Raw genomic sequence first — 19,513 nt, 5'->3', positions numbered from 1 at the left:
ATGTTTTCCAATAATGCTGAAGTGTATACTAAAGGACTTAAAAGACACCATGAAACCCAGAGATGATTATGTGAATAGAGCCCAAGGTCATACTTTTTTTAAAACAAAAACAAAAACAAAAACCAACAAACACAAACAATACTTTTGGGATACCAATTTCTCCTGGTTTTCCTCTTTGCAATCTGATTACTCCTTCCTTAGTCTCTTTGCTAGATCCTCCTCACCATCAGAGCCTCTAACCTAGGTGTACCTCAGGATTCTCTCATGGATTGTCTTTTCTTCTACCTCTAAGATACTTCATATTGTGATCTCATCACTCTCATAGATTTAATTAACATTCATGTGGATGATTCTTAAAACTATCTTTCTTGCTCCAATTTCCCTGCTGACCTCCAATCACCCATCTCTAAATGCCTGCTGGATAACTTAAACTCAATATATCTAAAATTGAACTAATTGTCCTGCCCTCATTTAATTGCCTTAAAACATACCCCTGTGTAGTCAGATCACTTGATTCCTTTATTCCTCTCCCCATCCCCCTGACCTAAATTAGTCAGTTGCTTAAGAAAACAATCTAAAATGTTTAAGACGTCTTTCACTTAAATGAAATGCTGAATCTAGCTTATAAATTTGGAGTTTAACCACTAATCTAAATTTTACATGTAAGTACTTAGCAATACAAGTTAAATGGTCATGCTCAAGACTCTAGTCTAATACCTTTTCTTTGGCTTCCTAAGGCATCTGTCTGAGCTCTCAAAAGAAACCAATCAATAAGAAACTGTTTGAGAAGCTTGTAGGAGGGCATGATAATTGCTATGGGTATTGACCAATGGCAAATTATTCTTCTAGAGACAGTGTGAGATGCTTTTTCAAGAAGCAAGTTTTAATGCTTAAATGAAAACGACTAAAATAAAAATCAGCAGAAAAATAAGACTATATAACAAAATCTAACTTTTGAAGAGAAGAGTGAAATACTGTAAAACTTATAACAGCAAATCATATTGATTTAACTCTTCTACCACAATATGGTATTTGGCAACAAGTAAGCAATAAAAACCAACAATAAGTATTTCCTGTTGTGACGAAACACACTGCTGAAGAGCAGATGAACTCTTATTAAAAAAATAATATTTATTAAGAAATACCATTATTAGCTACAATATAGCATTAAACATGAAACTTGAGACTTCTATCAAGTTCTTTTGTCTTTGTGAAATTTCATTAAATTATCAAATAATTTTCCTAATGGATGAACCCACTGAAAAAAAGATGCCAAGATGTTTGATTATTGTTTCCAAATACTTCACAGTTAAGTGGTTATTACTGCATATGAAAGAGATTTTGAGTTGTTTAGAAAACTGGTATTTATTATTTGAAGTTCCTACCAATTTTCCATACTAACATCAACGGCTTAATATGATAGGTGATCAATAACTATTAATTACATCACATTAAAACTACACTACCATTTCCTTTTTAAAACTTTAGTTGGATCCATATTATTTGCACTCAAATACTTATTTCAATAGCTTTCATCAGTACTGGTTTTCTCTCCTTTACATGGCAATTCTATCACATCTTAGATAGCTTCATGAGCTGCTGTAGCCAAAAAAACCAAAAACTTGATCATCAGAGACTCTCTCCCCAAGATGTCAGAGTGAGAGAAAGCAGAACAGCCCAGCTCTTATCATAGCTACTCCAGTAATGAAAAAAAGGAGTATCAGACAGGGAAATGATCAAGAAGTCCAAGGAGAAAATGTAAAGAGATAGCAAGGAAAGCCTGTCTCAGGGGCATAGCCCAAAGTGCCCCAAATCTCTGTACCCAGGACAGGGACACGATCCTGCAGCTATGCTGCTTAGTCTTTGATCCTAAACCAGGAATCAGAAGCCTACAAGGCTCAGACAGGAAGGGCAATGATATCCTGGATCACTCTATGACTTGGACCTCAGAAAATACATATCAATATCAAAGAAGGCCCCACTATTCCATTCAGAAGAGAAGAGAGGCTAGACACCCCCTCCTCCCAAAGTCCCAAATTAGGAAACAAGGCTGGAAAAACAAATAAATAGAAGAAAACATCAATAGAGAAATAAAGAAAAATATTGTTGAGCCAGGGAAACCTAAGACACAAACTCAGAATAACCCTATATCAACACAAAACCACTAAATATCTGATGGTCCATCTGTCTGGCTTGGGGTGATTAGTTTTAGAATGAATGACTTTTGATGGGCCTGTATTCAAATTCTTTCTAGTTTGGCATGATCTGCCAAAGTTTACTTTTTTTGGTAAGTTTCTATTAACTAAATGATTACAGGACATAACTCTGAAAATCTCTGACAGACTTGCTATCTTAAATAAACTATCTATAACTACAGGCTGTCATGGGTACATTTTCTCTATAACATAAATGACTGAATATCAGGCAGGATACTGATTTCAAGATTGGTTTCTACAGTTGAAATACTAGACTATTGCCTCATAAGACAATAAAAAAAGGATGACTGATTGATGTCAAAGAATTGTGAGAGTTAAGAAAAATCCCCCAAAAGTATATTATCAAGTTTTCGTTTAGAAGAACAACCAGAAACTGTACATCTTGGAAAAACTGTCCAATCTCAATGTTACTGATCTAATAAGTTAACCAAGAGTCTAGAAATCTATGAAGGCTTGAGAAGAACTGTGGTAAAGTGACTAGAGCTCGGCTCAGTACTAGCTTTACCACTAACTAGCTGCAAGACCCATTACCTCTATAGCCCTCAATTTTTAAATCTGTAAAATAAAAGAATAATTACCAAATGATACTTTAAGGTTCCTTGTAGGTCTAAATACTATGGCAATGTGATTCTGTTGGGTAAAAAAATTTCTATCACTGGATTTCTCTAAAGTCAAGGGTAATATATAACCTCAGAAATGGCATTAAGCTAAAAATATTTTAGAGTTTGTATATTAATTATAGCAACTGCCAACTTAATTACAAGTATTTTTGTTCAGAAGCAATTATAGATATTTATCACCATCTGTTACTAACATTACATTTCTGTGGGCATATTTTATCAGTTACAATCTGTGTGATTATATATCCAGGAGTTATCCAAATGATTTTTAGAAATAAGCAAAAAACTTTCTTTTAAAGATTTACTTCCAGAGAACCTTATGGATACAAGAAATCAGATATTAAGTATTGTACAACAGGAGATAAAATGCTGTTATAACATAATTGGGGGACTATCAGGAAATTGTCCCCTAAAAATAAGAGATGCAATATGTCTTAAAATTAAATCACTGAAATAAAAAATAACAGAGATAAATGGTGATAGGGAACAGGTATTAGGAGATGACTGGATATATATCCTAGCATGGAAATTTTCAGAGTAGAGCAGTATATCCAAGAACTATGAGTTGGTAATTTGAGAGAAGAAAGGGATATCCGATTTTAAATCATCACATTAATTTCTGTTATTCTTTACTTCAGTGGTCAAGGAATGTTTATATAGATACATGTATGAATGGTAGGTGGACATACTTGTGTATGATCAATTCAGGGCATTGTTATAATTTAAGGATTTTGCTTGTAGCACAGCCAGAAACAATTTAAACAAATGTATGGAGTATTTGAGAACAAGATAGTGCAAACAGAATATGCTGCCACATTTCAGATTCTGGTATGTTTCATAAAGATGGTTGGAAATCATATGGTTTCTAAACCCAGTCCACTCTTTTGGTGTTATTTGTGTTATAATTTTTGTGGCAGTTAGGTGGTGCAACGGAGAGTGCCAGGCCCAGAGTCAGGAAAACCTGAGTTAAAATCTGGTCTCAGACACTTAACTAGCTATGTGATCCTGTGTAAGTCATTTAACACTATCTGCCTCAGTTTCCTCAAGTGTAAAATGAGCTGGAGAAGGAAATGATAAACTATTCCAGAAAAACCCTGCATGGGTTCATGAAAATTTAGATGTGACTGAAATGAATAATAGAATGTCATAATTTAATAGGTTTCAGAAACCTTCATATGAGAGACTTCTAGAGCTAGATGATGGCTCTGGATTAGAAAGTTAAGATGGGATCATTGTTACTACAGATATCAAAATAACCTATGTCCAATAATTTAAAAATATTAAAGATAATTTAATCTTTTAAAAAATTGTTTGGGAAAGATGAGAATTTTAATTTATCTTGCTTTAGGAGCTGCACTGTTTTTGGAATTAACACCATATCTAAGTTTGGCAACTACAATCCATTCTACATTTCAGCTTAAATGCAAAATAGACCTTTGATTTCAATTCTGAGTACTGGCTTCTTTAGTCACTCTGGAATGTTAAAAGTGCCAGTTTCATTGTAATGATTTACTGATATGAAGATAATTATGCCCTGAAATGAATCCGATTATTTTCTATTATCTTTTGTCATTTAAAAAAATAGGTAGGAGGGGACAGCTGGGTAGCTCAGTGGATTGAGAGCCAGGTCTAGAGATGGGAAGTCCTAGGTTTGAATCTGGCCTCAGACACTTCCCAGCTGTGTGACCCTGGACAAATCACTTAACCCCCATTGCCTAGCCCTTACAGCTCTTCTGCCTGGGAACCAATACACAGTATTGATTTCAAGATGGAAGGTAAGTGTTTAAAAAAAAAAAAGGTAGGTCACAAAAATGCTTCTAAGGGACTCTTGATATTCTTGAAATACAGTTAAAAAAAAAAAGTTGGTTTTGCTCTAAATTACAAACTGGTAAAAAGTTCCCAAACTGAAGAATCAGCAGCACCAGAACTATAATTTTAATTTATTATTAAGAGTATATACAATAGGACAATAGATTTAGAACTATCCAGCCCTTTCATTTTCCAGATGAAGAAACTGGAATTCATATAAAGGTTAGTTTCTTTAAGATCAAAGACAAAACAAGGCAGAGTTGACACCTAAACCTAGGGCCTGTGACTCCAAATAGCATGTGTCACCAAAATCTTGGGTCTTTTCATTTTATTTTTTTCAGTTACTGACCTAAAAGCTTTCCCCTTTATAGCTCTGAGCAGCAAGTTGGTTTGTTAGTTTTAAACTCAAGATCTCGGATGATAAAAATTGGTAACTGAGGCCAGACCTCAAATTTTTTCTATCTATAAATAGAAAAAGTTTTAGACTCAATATATATTTCAACTTTCCCCCCCCTATTTTAAATACTTTCTAGTTAGTCATTAGAAGAAATAAGATCTTGTAAGTAATGGAAGAAAATTTCCATACTATTCATTTCATTTTAATTTCCTGGCATTTGAGAACACATGCTACTTAATCTCGATTCTTTGAATATCAAAGTATCAAGGTAGATACTGAGGTAAGTTCTCAAAAGCTAGGGAACTAAATTGAAAAAGAAAGTAAATTCATGATGAGTTACACATTATTTCAAGTAAGTTTGCTGATTAAATGTATTATTTATAATAATAATAATAATAATATAAATAAAACGGCTTTTCTTTGGTTATTTTCTTTGGTTGGATAAGTTTTTAGTAATGTTTTACACAAAAACAAGATAGTTTACATTTTAATATTAACTCCCTCCCGTATTTCCCAATTGGTCAATTTGTTCATTACCTTAGCAAAGGCAATAGTGAGCATCAATTTCTTACCATTCATTAAGATGTGAATATAGCATTTGCACATAAACTATCTCCAAACACCAGTTTTTAAAAAAGTTTCTTTGGCCACATCTGAAGCAATGTTATTAGTAAGCAATTATATAATCACTGTTCTTCCCTGCCTGTCTGATTGTGAGACACCACAAAATCTATTTTAAAGCCAAAATAATCATATAATATTACATATTAAAGTTGTGTTGGTGCCTTAATCCCAACTGGACTGAAAGCTCTTTGAGGATAGGTAGCTTTTATATTCCTAGGAAGCCCACCAAAGCAGCCTTCACACAGAAGGCACTCCAAAAATATTTGATGCTTGCTCCTGGAGTATACAATAAAATGGTGACTTCTGGAGATGCTGGTGATGAGTATGTAATTGGCTCCCAAAGGACAGTCTCTCTCCTTTCTCATCAAGATTTTAGTACTTTGCTCACAATTGGGTTATATGCCAACTACCTTTATACCTGGGAATTTCAATTTCCATGCTAACATGCCCTCAAATATTTTGCTTTCTCAGTTCACTAACCTCTTCAACTCCTGTGATATATATATATACCTTCATATAACGTTAACACATAGAATCCTTTAATGGCTCATGAGGTTTACTTTCATAATCCAGAACTCTAAAGTTTCTTTATCTGACCATAATCTCCCTTTCTTCCATCTCTTTATGTTTTTTCTCTGTTGCTAAACTTTAATCTATTCTTTTCTGCCCCAAACCTCCAGTTCCTTTACCTCTCCCTGCTTTCCCAGGCCATTCATTCCTGTTCTGGCCTGACTTTCCTCCATTCTGAATCTTTATTACATCTAACCTATTCAACTTTACACTGTTCTCTATCCTTAAATCCATGTTCCCTTATTCTACTGTTCATTTTTTTCTAAATCCCCACTACCTGCTTTTCTGCTCCTACTGATAAATAAGTGGAAGAAATCACAAAATCATGATTACCACTGCTAGGATAGTGTTGGGCCTGGAGTCAAGAAGGCCTGGATTTAAATTTGGCCTCAGGCACTGGTTGTGTGATGCTGGGGGAGTCTTTTCATCTGTATTGGAACACAGCTTCCTCAACTGTAAAATGGGAATAATATTATCTCCTACCTCACAGGGTAACTTTTTTTTTTTTAAAGGGGTTAGCACATTGCCTGGCACATAGTAGGGGCTAATTAATGTTTCCTTCCTTCTTTCCAATTTCAACTGTGTTCTCAATACTATATTCCATTTTTCCTACTTACTCTTCATTGATAGTCTACTTTCCATTTCTTTCCCTCTACAGAGGCTATCCTGCATACACTGGGACAATTGCCCTCCTTATTTTTGTTCCTATATTCCCAGTGCAAATCACAATACCTGGCAGATAGCAGGGTCTTAAAAAAAATGCTTACTGATTTGGAACTACATTCAAAAAGCTAACAGACTGTGTATATTCTTTGATCCACCTATACCATAATGGTCTATAGCCCCAGAGATAAAAGAAAGAAAAGGACCTATACACACACATTATTTATAGCAGTTCTTTTGGGGGTGGCAAACAACTGGAAATTAAGTGGTCTATTTTTTGAGGAATGGTCAACAAATTATAGTATTACATGAATGTAACAGAATATTGTAGTGTATTAAGAAAAGATGAAGGGGAGTATTCCAGAGAAACCTAGACTTGTGTGAACTGATGCTCAGTGAAGTGAGAGAACAAGTATACAATCATTTTGAAATACTTAAGAACCTTGATTAACTCAAGACCAGTCATGACCCAAAGCACTCATGATGAAACATTTTACCTACCTACCTCTTAACATCCTAAGGTATGACTCAGGATGAAGATTGGGATATATATTTTGGATTTTTTCTTTTGTTTTTAATGGGATTGTTAAAAAAAATAATAAAAATGCTTGTTGGATTTAAGATTAAGTGTTTTTGATGTTGATAATGGAATGAGTTGTTATTCGATACTCCCCACCACATATCATCAACATTGTTAAAGTTTGTTTAATAGCATTATATCATTAACATATATATATATATATATGTATATATATATATATAAAGAGCATAGTTAATATGTCTATGTAAAAAATATTTATAGTAGCTTCTTTTTTGCAGCTTAAATCTGCATAATTTTAAGGACAGTGTACCCAAACCTCAGACTTTCAAAATAGCAAGAAGCCTTAAAGAGGGAAAGAGGTGCCAGCAGAGACATCAACAGCCATGCTTGTAGGATACTGACAATGGCACCAGTGGCACCTTGCAGGCACAGCACTCCCTCAGCTCACCTCTCCACCAAAGGGATGATCATCCATCTTCCCAGACTCTGCTTCCGATAGGGGGTTTTTTAAAGTCTGTAAAAAGAGAGCAGCTTTCCTTTTCCGTTCAGCCTGAAGCTGTTTTTCCTTTGACTCCTTGGAGGCTTGGGCCAATTTTTCTCGGGCAGCAGCTGCAAGCCGGTCCTCTAACTTTTGCTTTGCTTTGAAAACAAACAAAAAAAAAATATGGGCGATTTGTAGCAAGCCATCTTTGAGATGGAATGAAGTTCTATTATACTTGATTTTTAAACAAAATAGAAAGTGTATATCTATGTGTATATATATGTGTGCATTTTATATATAACAAGTGAATTTTAGTACAAAATTTTGTTTCTACTATAAAACAATGTCTTGAAATTCTATACAATTTATCTAAACACAAAGACATTTATTTGCTTATTTTTAAACATTCTTTTCTTTTTAAACCTTTGAGTTCTAAATTCTCTCCCTCCTTTCCAGGCCCTCCCAAACCCACCGAGAACGCAAGCAGTGTGATATCAATTATCCATGTAAAATCATGTAAAACATTTTCATAGTAGTGATATATTTTTAAAAAGCAAGAAATAAAGTGAGAAAAGTACTCAGAACTCATCAGTTCTCTTTCTGGAGATGGACAGCAAGCATTTTTTTTCATCATGAGTCCTTTGGAATTGTCTTGGATCATTGTATTGATCAGAGTAGCCAAGTCTTTCACAGTTGATCATCATTAGAACATTGTTATGACTGTGCAAAATGATTTCATGGTTTTTATTTCACGTTGCAACCATTCATATAGGTCTTGCTATGGTTTTCTGAAACTACTCCTACCTTGCAATTTCTTAAAGCACAATAGTAAGTACTCTATCACAACTACATGTCCCAACTTGTTCAGTCACTCTCCAACTGATAAAAATTCCTTCAATTTCCAATTCTTTGCTACCACAAAAAAAGAGCTGCTCTAAATATTTTGTATACAAGTCCTTTTATTTTGATCTCTTTGGGATACAAACCTAGCAGTAGTTTTGCTGGATCAAAGGGCATGCACAATTTTACTGCCCTATGGGCATATTTCCAAAGTATTCTCCAGAATGGTTAGACCAAGTCAAGGTTAGACTACCCTCCCAGTTTATCAGTGTATCTATTTTCCCCTCATTCCTTCTAGCATTTCTCATGGGTATGAGATGGTACCTCAGAGTTGTTTTAATTTGCCTCACTCTAAACGATACTGATTTAGAGCATTAAACTTCCTGTTTATATCCTTTGATTATTTTTCAGTTGAGGAATGGCCCATATTTTTAGAAATTTGATTTAGTTCTCTGCTCTGTATATATTTGAGAAATGAGGTCTTTATCAGACAAACTTGCAGTAAAATTTCCAATATTATTTCATTATCTATGGTACCTTTTAGCAAATGAAGTTTTCCTGATTATTTCTTTTAATTAGGTCTTTTTTTCTTTTGCTTTGTCTGATGATGATTGCTACTCTTGCCTTTTTTAATTCAGCTAAAGCACCTTATATACTGCTCCAGCCCTTTCTTTTAACTTTGGATGTCTTCTGGATTCAAGTGTGTCTCTTGCATACACCATACTGCTATGTTCTTATTTCTAATTCATTCTATCTGCTTCCATTTTATGGATAAGCTCATCTCATTAACATTCACGGTTATGTTTACTGTTTATTTCCCTCTGTCCCATTATCTACCCTACCCATTCTGCCTCAAAAGTCAATTTTACTTCTAACCCCTGCTGACTCACTCCTTTATCATCTTCCCATCCTATTTCCCTATTGAGGTAAGTTACATTTCTATATACAACTGAGTGTGCATATATATTCTTCCTTCATTAACCAATTTTGATGATAGTTAAGATTCAAGCATTGCTTGTCATCCCCTCAGCCAAAACTCTTCTTTGTGTCTCTTTTAATGTGAGAAAAATCTCCCCATTTTGTTTTTCAGTTTTTCCTTCTCACAGTATATCTTGCTTTTTTTTGTTTGTTTGGGAGGACAGAGAAGCTCATTCCAAAATAATTGACACACCCATGCTCTGTCTATACAAATTCCCTTTAATGGCCCTAATAATGATAAAGTTCTTAGTAAATACATATATATATTCTTTTCATATAGAAATATAAATTAACACTACTGAGTCCTTTATGATTACTTGCATGAAAATCCTCTATTTCATTAAATATACATTTCCTCCTCCTTCTCCCCTTGGAACAATACTCAGTTTTTCTGGGAAGATGATTTGTGGTTGTAATCTTATTTCCTTTGCCTTTAGGAACATTATGTTCCATGCTCTCTCCTCCTTTATTGTAGAAACCAATAAATCTTTTGTGATCCTGACTGTGGCTCATGATATCTGAATTATTCCTGCCCCCCTTTTCTTTTTTCCTGGCAGCTTGATCTAGCATCTCCAGAATTTGGCTATAATATTCCTGGGAGTTTTTATTTTGGGATTTTTTTCAGGAGGTGATCAGTGGATTCTTTCAATTTTTATTTTATCCTCTAGATCTAAGATATTTTGCTTCCATGTCAATTTCTTGAAATGTGATGTCTACACTCTTTGATCATAGCTTTCAACTATTCCAATAATTCTTAAATGATTTCTTCTTGATTTATTTCCCAGGTTTGTTGTTTTTCCAATAAGATAGTTCACATTTTCTTCCTTCATTTTTTCATTCTTTTGACTTTGTTTTTACTATGTCTTAATGTCTCATTAAGTCATTAGGTTCCACTTTCCCAATTCTAATTTTAAGAAATTGTTTTCTTTAGTGAGACTTTGTATTTCTTTTTCCATTTGGCCTATTCTGCTTTTTGAGGAGTTCTTTTCTTCTGTGAATATTTGTGACTCTTTTATCATTAGGTCAATTCTGTTTTTTTTTTAAAGGTATAATTTTTTTTTCAGTATTTTTTGGTACCTCTTTTATGAAGTCTGTTAAGCTCTCTTTTTATAATATTCTTGTACCATTCTTTTTTCCTCTTCTTCTTTGATTTTTAACATATCTAGGGATTCATTTTGGGCTTGGGTCCAATGAACATTTTCTTTTGAGACTTCGTAGCTATTTTTATGTTGTTTTCTTCTGAGTCTGTCTTGGTTTTGTGAACTTTAGATTACTCCACCCTACTTAGTCTAACAAAATCAGGAATGTCTACACCCATACTTAAGGATTAAGTATTTAGGAGGATGGCCTATGACAGACATGTGCTAGCAAATGACAAATCAGAAACAACTGACAGACTCTTGGATTGTCCTAAGTTAAGCTTAAGCTACCACTGGTACATGTGAGACGCAGGAAAGTGATGTAAAAACGGTCTATATATTTCATGTCACTTCTTCTCTCCAGCCTTTGGTGAAGAGGTAGCTCTGGTGGCAGCTTGCTGAGTGTGTTGGCATCTTGGCGTGGTGGCAGCTATTGTCCGATTTTGGTGGTGAGTTTTCCTTGATACTATACTGGGAGAAGCTGAGTTGCCTAGTTCAGGTGAGGCATCTTCACTGAGCTCTCTCTGAGTTTAGGCTGATTCTTTTTTCCTTTACCTTCCAAACACTATCCTCTTAGAAAAGCCTCTAATCTTCTTCAAAGACCTTGTGGCGGAGGTTTTTGAACTCCCTCTGGCACAGGCCAGGCGGGAGAAATTCTATACCCTCTTCTCTCTCTTCTCCTTAATTCCTTCCCTCTATATTAATTAAAATCACCATAAATTTCCAAACTGACTTGGGTATTTTATTTGGGATTTTCTCTGGTGACCAAATTAATTTAAATTAGGTCAAAACCCTAAAATTATCCTTACAGTCTTTCTGGCTATTATAGTACTTAATTTACATTTTTTTTGAACTCATTTTCGAGCCTGTTTCTTGACTTATTGTTAAAGTTGGGCTCTGTTTCATGGGGTTGTGGGGGGGGAGGGAAGGGTAGAAAGTACTATCCCATACTTCAGGCTTTTTCATGTTGTGCTTTCAGAGTTTGCTCTGCAATTTTTTGGTGCTTCCAAGTTGGTGTAATTGATCCTAGGAAAGGTATAGCCACTGTTCGCTACCCAGGTTTGAACTCTGGTCCTTATCCAAGAAAGGCCCTTAGTCCCCTGAAAACATAAATTCTAGTGTTTTCTTCACCTCGGAACTGTGTGTGACCAGAACCCTTGCACCTTTGTGACTGACCCCCATTACCCCTTTCTGTCTTGGATATGAGATCCAGAAATGCACGAGGGCAACAGAGTTGTCAATCAGTGCCAGCAAAGAGTCATTTATAATTGTTCTGACCAGTTGTCTGGCCTGAAAGCTCCTGAAGCTGCTACTATTACTGTGGCTATTCTTGCTGTGTATTTATGGACTCTGGACAGGCTTCCAACCAGGTGGAAGAAACTTCTGCTGACTGGGTCATCCTAACTTTTTGTTGGCTATGCCACACTCAAATTTGATTTGAGGCAGTATTTAAAAGTTGTTTGGAGGGTAATGTTGAGATTTCAGCTAGACTGTCTCTGATCCATCATCTCCCCAAAGAGAACACATACTGTTTCTAATAATAAAAACCTTTCATTTACATAGCTCTGTATAAGTATTAACGCATGATACAACAACCCTGGGAGATAGGTGCTTTTATTATCAAAACCCATTTATTCCAGATGAAGAAACTGAGGTAAGGAGCGGTTAAGTAACTTACCTGAGGTCAGATATCTAATAATTGTTTGAGGCAGGGTTTCTATTCAGGCCTTCCTTACTCAGGAATGGAGTTCTAAACCTATTGTATACCCTAGCTGCCTTTCTAACTTTTAAAAACAAATCATTAAATTAAAACTAAATCTTTTTTTAATGTTCTAAAATTTATGTTTTCAATACTTTGTGCCCTGAATTTGGGAATGATAAAAGCAATTTAGAACAATTCCATATAGTATATACAGCTACAAATAGGAAGAATCAACTTCAGAATGACTATTGTTATCCAATGTTTGTAACTAGCTAATTATTATTCTTTAAGAAGTATTTGTTCCAAATAATTCAAGAAATTGTTTATCTTATACAAACACTTGGAAAAGTATATGATGTCAAAATTTTAGTGTGAAATTCACCAGGAAAGAATGTAATGTAAAATCTTAATAGTAAAATGAACATGGAAGAAATCAGCTTTTTACAAATGCCATTTGCTCTATCTTTTTAAACAGAAAAACCCATAAAAAGTTATCCTTAGTAGTGAACTGTTAGTGAGCAACATTTGAAGCTATATATCTAGGAATAACTTGAAGCCTTTTAGTTGTTTTGGGATAAAATAACTCAAAAAGACAAATCCTATTTTGACACAGAGATACGGCTTGAAAGTTTCATTTCAGAATTGTAATAAAAACAAACAAAAAAAATGCATTGTCCATTATAGCCCTTTGCAAGACATATTAACTTGCTGTACTTAGGGCTGCTAATCTGATTAATTTTAAAACAAAACACTAAAGAAAACAAAGGTTATACTTAACTGAGGAGCTGCAGGCAAAACTGATACAGAACTTTAAAAACGTATTTATAAAAAGTATACAACTTCTAGTTGGAAGAAAAAGTCCATAAGAATAAACTAGAAATATTTCTGAAAACTTGGTCTTCTAAGACTTCTAGGCTTTATCTTGGCAAATAGCATTTTTCAATCTTACTAAGATGACTTTTCATGTAGTGCCTACTTTTCCAAAGAGTAAAAAAATTAATATACCTACCTTGTTTGGCTTCTAGCTCCTCCTGGGTAAGTTGAGGCTTCTTCTCCTCAACAACTATGCAGGGTGTGACAAGTGCTGGATTAGGGTTTGCAGAACTACTTGAGTTCTCTTGGCCTTCCTTGCCCTCTTCATCATCATCATCACTGTCATCATCTAGCTTAACCCGGTTTTTTTCCAGGGGAAGCAGATCATTTTCTTTGGCCTTGATTGCAAAGCTTATTGGAGCAAATGAAGCTATGAAGAAAAGGTGAAAATTTTAAATGTTTCATTACATTTCCAGGAAAAAAAAAAGTTAAAAATTTTCATGGCAGTGATTATCTACTTCAAAAGAGTTTGTAGGAAGGTACGTTACCAGTCTTATTTTTCTATCACACATTCATTCACTACCTAATAACCTTTTCAGTAGAAGTATATCTATACAAGAATTTTACAACAGAACAATGAAGCTTTATGAAAGCAAAAATTCTATCAAAGAATATCTTGAACTCAGGATAATTTATCAGTTTCTTTTTTAAAGCCCACGATTCCTTTTCCTATTTGTTCATGTCTCTCATTTTCCACTTTACCCTTTTTGTCTTATTACCTGCAGTCCTTAGAAAAATAAACTTAGGAAAAAATGTTATTAAGTTCCAAAGTATAGTTCTAAGAAATGTGTCTTTTTTTAAAAAGTAATTTCTAGACTAGTTATTTACATACTAAAATGTAGATTTCAAGAGCTCAACAATGGCTGGTCTTGATAAATGTTAAATAGCAATGCGATTAAAAAATGACTGTTGCTATTTACATTATTTTAAAAAACAAAACTCCAAACCTGATTATATTGTAGTCAATAGAAAATTTGACTGTATTCCAAACACAGCCAACTTTATAACATGTGCTTGTTTAAATCCCAACCAGGGGCACTGGCTTTATGAAACCTTGATCTCCATATACTGAAATGATGCTTTCTACTTTGAATCTTTCCAAACACTGCTCAACCTCTCCCATGACCCTATTCATAGTTTGGCTTACAAAACTGTTTTTTTTGGTTTTATTTCTCTTCCTTGTCCTCCCAACTCAATCAGATTATGTATATACTGAGGGCAAGAACTATACAATTTTTCATTTTTCTATCTCTAGTACCTTGCATAGCATATGGGCATTTAATGGTATTTACTAAATATTTATTACAATGAATCAAATGTGAATTGCAGGATACAATACTGTAGAACATTTTAACAACATAGCTTTTGGAAATAGAATATTTCATTAAAATGATAATGCTGAGCTTTTAGCAAATACTCTGAAATGCCAAAAGAAGCATTGCATAGGCAAAGACTCATCACCTTACACACAAAGATAAAAAAATTAAATTATAATATTTATACCAACTATAATATTTTTCAATTTATACAGATCATTCAGTTCACAGTATTTCAGACTATGTATGCTGCCATTTACATCAAAGCTATACCCCTCTGGGATCTTACAAGAGAGTAAATCTTTTGTAAGGTATAACATCTTACTTGAAATTAACTCTTTTTACTTGTGGTACTATCATAGAAGTAAAAAACTTTTCAATGTTAAGGACAGATCAATGATAAACAACAATTAATATTGAAAAGAGGAAAACACTATCTTATAAAAATGTCAAGTCAAAATGAGGAGGTAACTTCAAATCAATGTCTTTCTTCCCCAAGTAGAACACTAGGAGTCACAGCCAACATTAAAGGTGTAGGTTCCCCAAGATGTAACCTCTTCTATTTTATATCTATACTTATGACTCCAGGGTGGGAACTTCTTCAGTGTCAAAGAGTAGTCTATCATTATTCTGTAAAAGGAAAAGCACTGAAGAACTATCAGAGGATCTCAATAATTTGTAGAGGCAGCAGTCACAAATGGCACTAAAATGGTCAACTGATTTGGGAATTAACACTTTATGATAAATATAACATAAAGAAGTTATAGCATGTGCTTTGCTATGGCTCATTCTATTCTCTAATTCAATTATAAATCTTCCTTTCTTTTTGGATTTCATGTATGAAAAGTACTTTAAACAAGTTTAAGTGCTAATTCTTTTATATCAAAAATACTTCTAATATTCATATAAATTTTCCACAGAGTCAAAATCACAGTCTCAAGTGCTTTTCAGTTACTGAGTTTGCTACCTTTATTGCAAATAAAAGCCTGCTCTCTGAACAATCTGACCCAAAAATACAATGCAATGCTATTCTCCAATAGGTAAGTAATCAAAGAATATAAACAACTTTCAAAAGAATAAATTATAAATGACCATGTGAAAACATGTCCAGAATCGATAAAATTGTTGTTGCTATTGTTCTACTACCACCACCAGCAGTTATGATTTATAGATAAGGAAACTCAGGCAGACAAAGGTGAAATGAGTTGTTTAGGGTTATACAGGTAGTAAAGTATGTGAGGTTGGATATGAACTCAGGTTTTCCTGGTTCCAGGCCTAGTACTTCATCTGCTGTGCCATTTTCCTTTCATATTGTATAAATTGGCAAAAATAAATAAAATGGCGACAGCCAATGTTTCAAGAATGACAGGAATGCTAATACAGCACTGGTGGAGCTGTGAATAAGTCTATCCATTTGGTATATACATTCAGAATTGGGCAAAAGAAATGACTCAGCTGATATCTATTGACCCTACAGTTGTACTATTAGGCGTAGGAAATAAAAAACAGATGCCCAGTGCATATACCAAAACAATGAGTGTTCAAGCTACTGTTTCCCTATAAGGATTCTGTGCTTTCACTACAATGACCAAATTGCTGTTTCTATCACAATTTTCCATTCCTGTTCAGGTGTGTAGGCTCTTCATTTCTCATGCCTGGCATGCTCTCTTTTCCCCCTTCACCTCTAGTTCTCTTGAAGGCTCAGTTCAGGGCTGCATCCTTGAAGAAACTTATCCTAATCCTGCTGTTATTAGTGACTCATCTCCCAAAACTACGTTGTACTGATAATACAGTATTTTTCTATCCAAGCACAGCTCAAAATGCTATCTTTTCTCATCATCCCAGTTGCCTTTTGTGACCACTGAAATCAGGTTGGGAACATCTTTTCTTTATTACCCCAGTAAAATTCATGCTTTTTTTGAAAAGTTTCTACTTTGTTTTTGACTTTGTAACCCAATTGCTAAAAGAATTCTTTTTATGGAAGAGGCATTTGTTTAATGCTTTATTTAACTTAATAAAAAAGGTAACATTTTAGAAAACTGCAACTTGTACATCAATGTCTGTTGTAAAGGAAGAAGAGAGGATGTTTTAAGTGTTTTAAAGTTCATTGAGAATTAAGAAATTAAAGAGGACAAAGGCTTATAGAAGACAGAAGATTTCTCTTGCCTATATAGAAAAAGAACACTTTTTTTCAGAGCTCAGCACAGTGAATGGTGCACAGTAGGAGTTTAACAAAAGTTTATTGACTTTTTTTCCAGAAGAGACTGAGAAGGTACCAGACATGGCAGACACCAAATGCGAAACTGACTTCATCTTCAAGGGATGAGAAAAGAAAGAATTCAACCTCTAACATGGGAGTCACTTCTGAAAAAGTTGTTACTTGATTAGTTGTAACACAAATCAAAATCAACATTAAACTAGATTTAAGGACAAAAATAAGATAACACCATAAGAAATTACAACAGTTCTAATTATGACCTATATTTTCCCTCTCACATTGGAAAAAGAGATTGATCATGTTTCCATTTTTATAAAAATATAAACGAATGCAAAGGAAAGTGGTTATTACAACAAGTAGGTAAAAAAAAGCCTACCCCTGATCTTTTTGTCAAGGAGATATGGTGATTAAAAGAAGACAACAGTTAGGACTAAAAACACATTTTCAAAATGTTAGAGAAGAAGTCGGGGAAAGATCAGAAACAGTACCAGCTGACAGAAGTACGGAAGGAGAAAATGTGTTTGCAGAAAGCTTAGCACACTATCTAAGTACACTATTATAGGAAAAGATGCAAATAAAAGGACATCAGTAACCACTGGCCAATACTGCTATTTTCTCATTTTTATAAACTTTTAATGGAATATTCTACACATATTTCACAAGGGTATATCTGATGAAAATATAAGATCAAACAGCCTTTTACCAATGGTTTTTGTAATACATGTTCAGTCCCACAATAAACATACTTGTGTAGGGGAATTCAATATCTCAATATAATTATTCACATTGTTCCTTTTCCACAAGGGGTCTACCATGCATATGGTAAGATTACTCAAAAATCCTTGAATAAGGACCTTTGCTAGATTCCTGAAAAGGGAAAAATGTAGGCTTGTCTCTATCATGAGGGATATTTTGTGTGGAGTCCACATGGAAGGGTTAGTCATATAGTAAAATCCTCCGAACAACTTTTGTGGATGACATTGTGGTGAATGCATAAACCTCCAGAATACTGAGATTGTTTTAATGGACCCCTCAGAGATTGGCATAACAATCCATATAGGGGAAAACAAAACAAACTAAACTACAAATGGATAAAGAATACCTACTGCACTGTAACAGCAGCTAAATGGGCCATCCAATAAGTTTCCTCTATATCTAGAGCACATAGCTATCTGGATCTGTATCATGGACAATGAAATAGGTCCAGAAATAAAGTGGAAAAGAGGCTTGGCTACATTTACAAAACTGTTTAGTGTGTTCAATCATCTCAAGCTGTATCCTGTAAGAACCCATCTTGTGAAGACCAATATTATTTCAATGATGATATATGGCCTCAAATCATAAGAGATAATCTTTAAATAAGGCTGTAAGGAGTTGAAGGGCACTAGAGAAAGATATATGGTGGGTTAAAATAGTTATGATTATTATTAATAATGACCTATGATAATAATAAGAAGTGGCATAAGAGATTTATCATTGAGCAATGTTTGATCAGAAAAACAAGCTGGCTGGTGATGCCCAAATGAAGTAATAGTGACGAGAAACACAAATTCGTATTACTAATCCATGGTATATTAAGAACCAGAGAAAAGTCTTTAATACATTAGATAAGAGTTTCAAAGGAGATCTGCTTTACTAGATAAAGTACTCATACTGGTGAAATCACACACATTCTTAGGTATTTATACATACATTATCATCATAATTTTTTGAATTTCAGAGGATTTATATGATCAAAGTCCAGTGGCTCACAGAGGCATTTCTAGTAGAATATAAGTTCTGTGAAGACAAATATTTTTAATTTTGTCTTTGCCTAATTTTGTCAATGTTTAACACTTTAGCTTGCACATAATAGGTATCATTTAAGTACCTGCTGAACTTAAATAATGAATGGTATATGGAGTGATAAGAAATCCTAAACTTGAAATTGAGTAGATGTAGTATATAAATGAATAGCAAAGAGAGCAAAAGGAAGACTGCTAGATATATTTTGGAATCCCCCATTTGCCTAGGGCCTAGGGACCCAGTAATTGAAAAAGACATAATTTGGAGCACTCAAATAATGGCTCTGCATTCAAGGGTCTATCACCACCCTACATTTTCCCACTATGTTCACAAAAATAGAATGAACCCGTGAAAGGTTTAACTAAAATCTAGGAAAATGATTATTTCCTTGAGATTAGTAACTTAGTTGAAAAGATATTAGTTAGCATAATCTGTCCTTGATTTTGATGAAACAAAACCATATTAAGATACTGTGACTACAAAGACAAATGTGGAATGGTGGTTTATGAAGTTATGTTGGCTGTTTGAGTTCACCATTTGCTTTTATAGATACTTAGATTACCATTTTTATAAAATTTTGTTAGGAATCAAAGTTAAGTTTGATGGTATTTAGTATGAAAAGTTCATCTTCCCTTTTGAAAACTGAGACATTCAATCTTCTCCAGTCCTAGAATACTGATTCTATTTTCTACATTCTTTGTTTTTAAACCCTTACCTTCTGTCTTAGAATCAATACTGTGT

The 19,513-nt window shown here is 34.1% G+C and overlaps 1 protein-coding gene across 8 annotated transcripts in view; it reads right to left on the bottom strand.

The window, feature by feature from the left end:
- SFSWAP (splicing factor SWAP) overlaps positions 1-19,513 on the bottom strand; it is a 117,179-nt gene that overhangs the window by 40,596 nt on the left and 57,070 nt on the right. For all 8 annotated transcript variants that reach the window (XM_056821925.1, XM_003340766.4, XM_056821922.1 and 5 more), the window contains 2 exons: positions 13,590-13,823; positions 7,889-8,079 (listed from right to left, as the gene is read on the bottom strand). In XM_056821925.1, coding sequence (XP_056677903.1) covers positions 7,889-8,079; positions 13,590-13,823 — 425 coding nt within the window. The remainder of the gene's footprint in view (positions 1-7,888; positions 8,080-13,589; positions 13,824-19,513) is intronic.

The sequence above is a fragment of the Monodelphis domestica genome, chromosome 3 (genome assembly GCF_027887165.1).
Source record: "Monodelphis domestica isolate mMonDom1 chromosome 3, mMonDom1.pri, whole genome shotgun sequence".
NCBI classification, from domain to species: Eukaryota; Metazoa; Chordata; class Mammalia; order Didelphimorphia; family Didelphidae; genus Monodelphis; species Monodelphis domestica.
The sequence above is the reverse complement of the archived record's forward strand: the minus strand, read 5'-3'. Positions and strand labels throughout refer to the sequence as shown.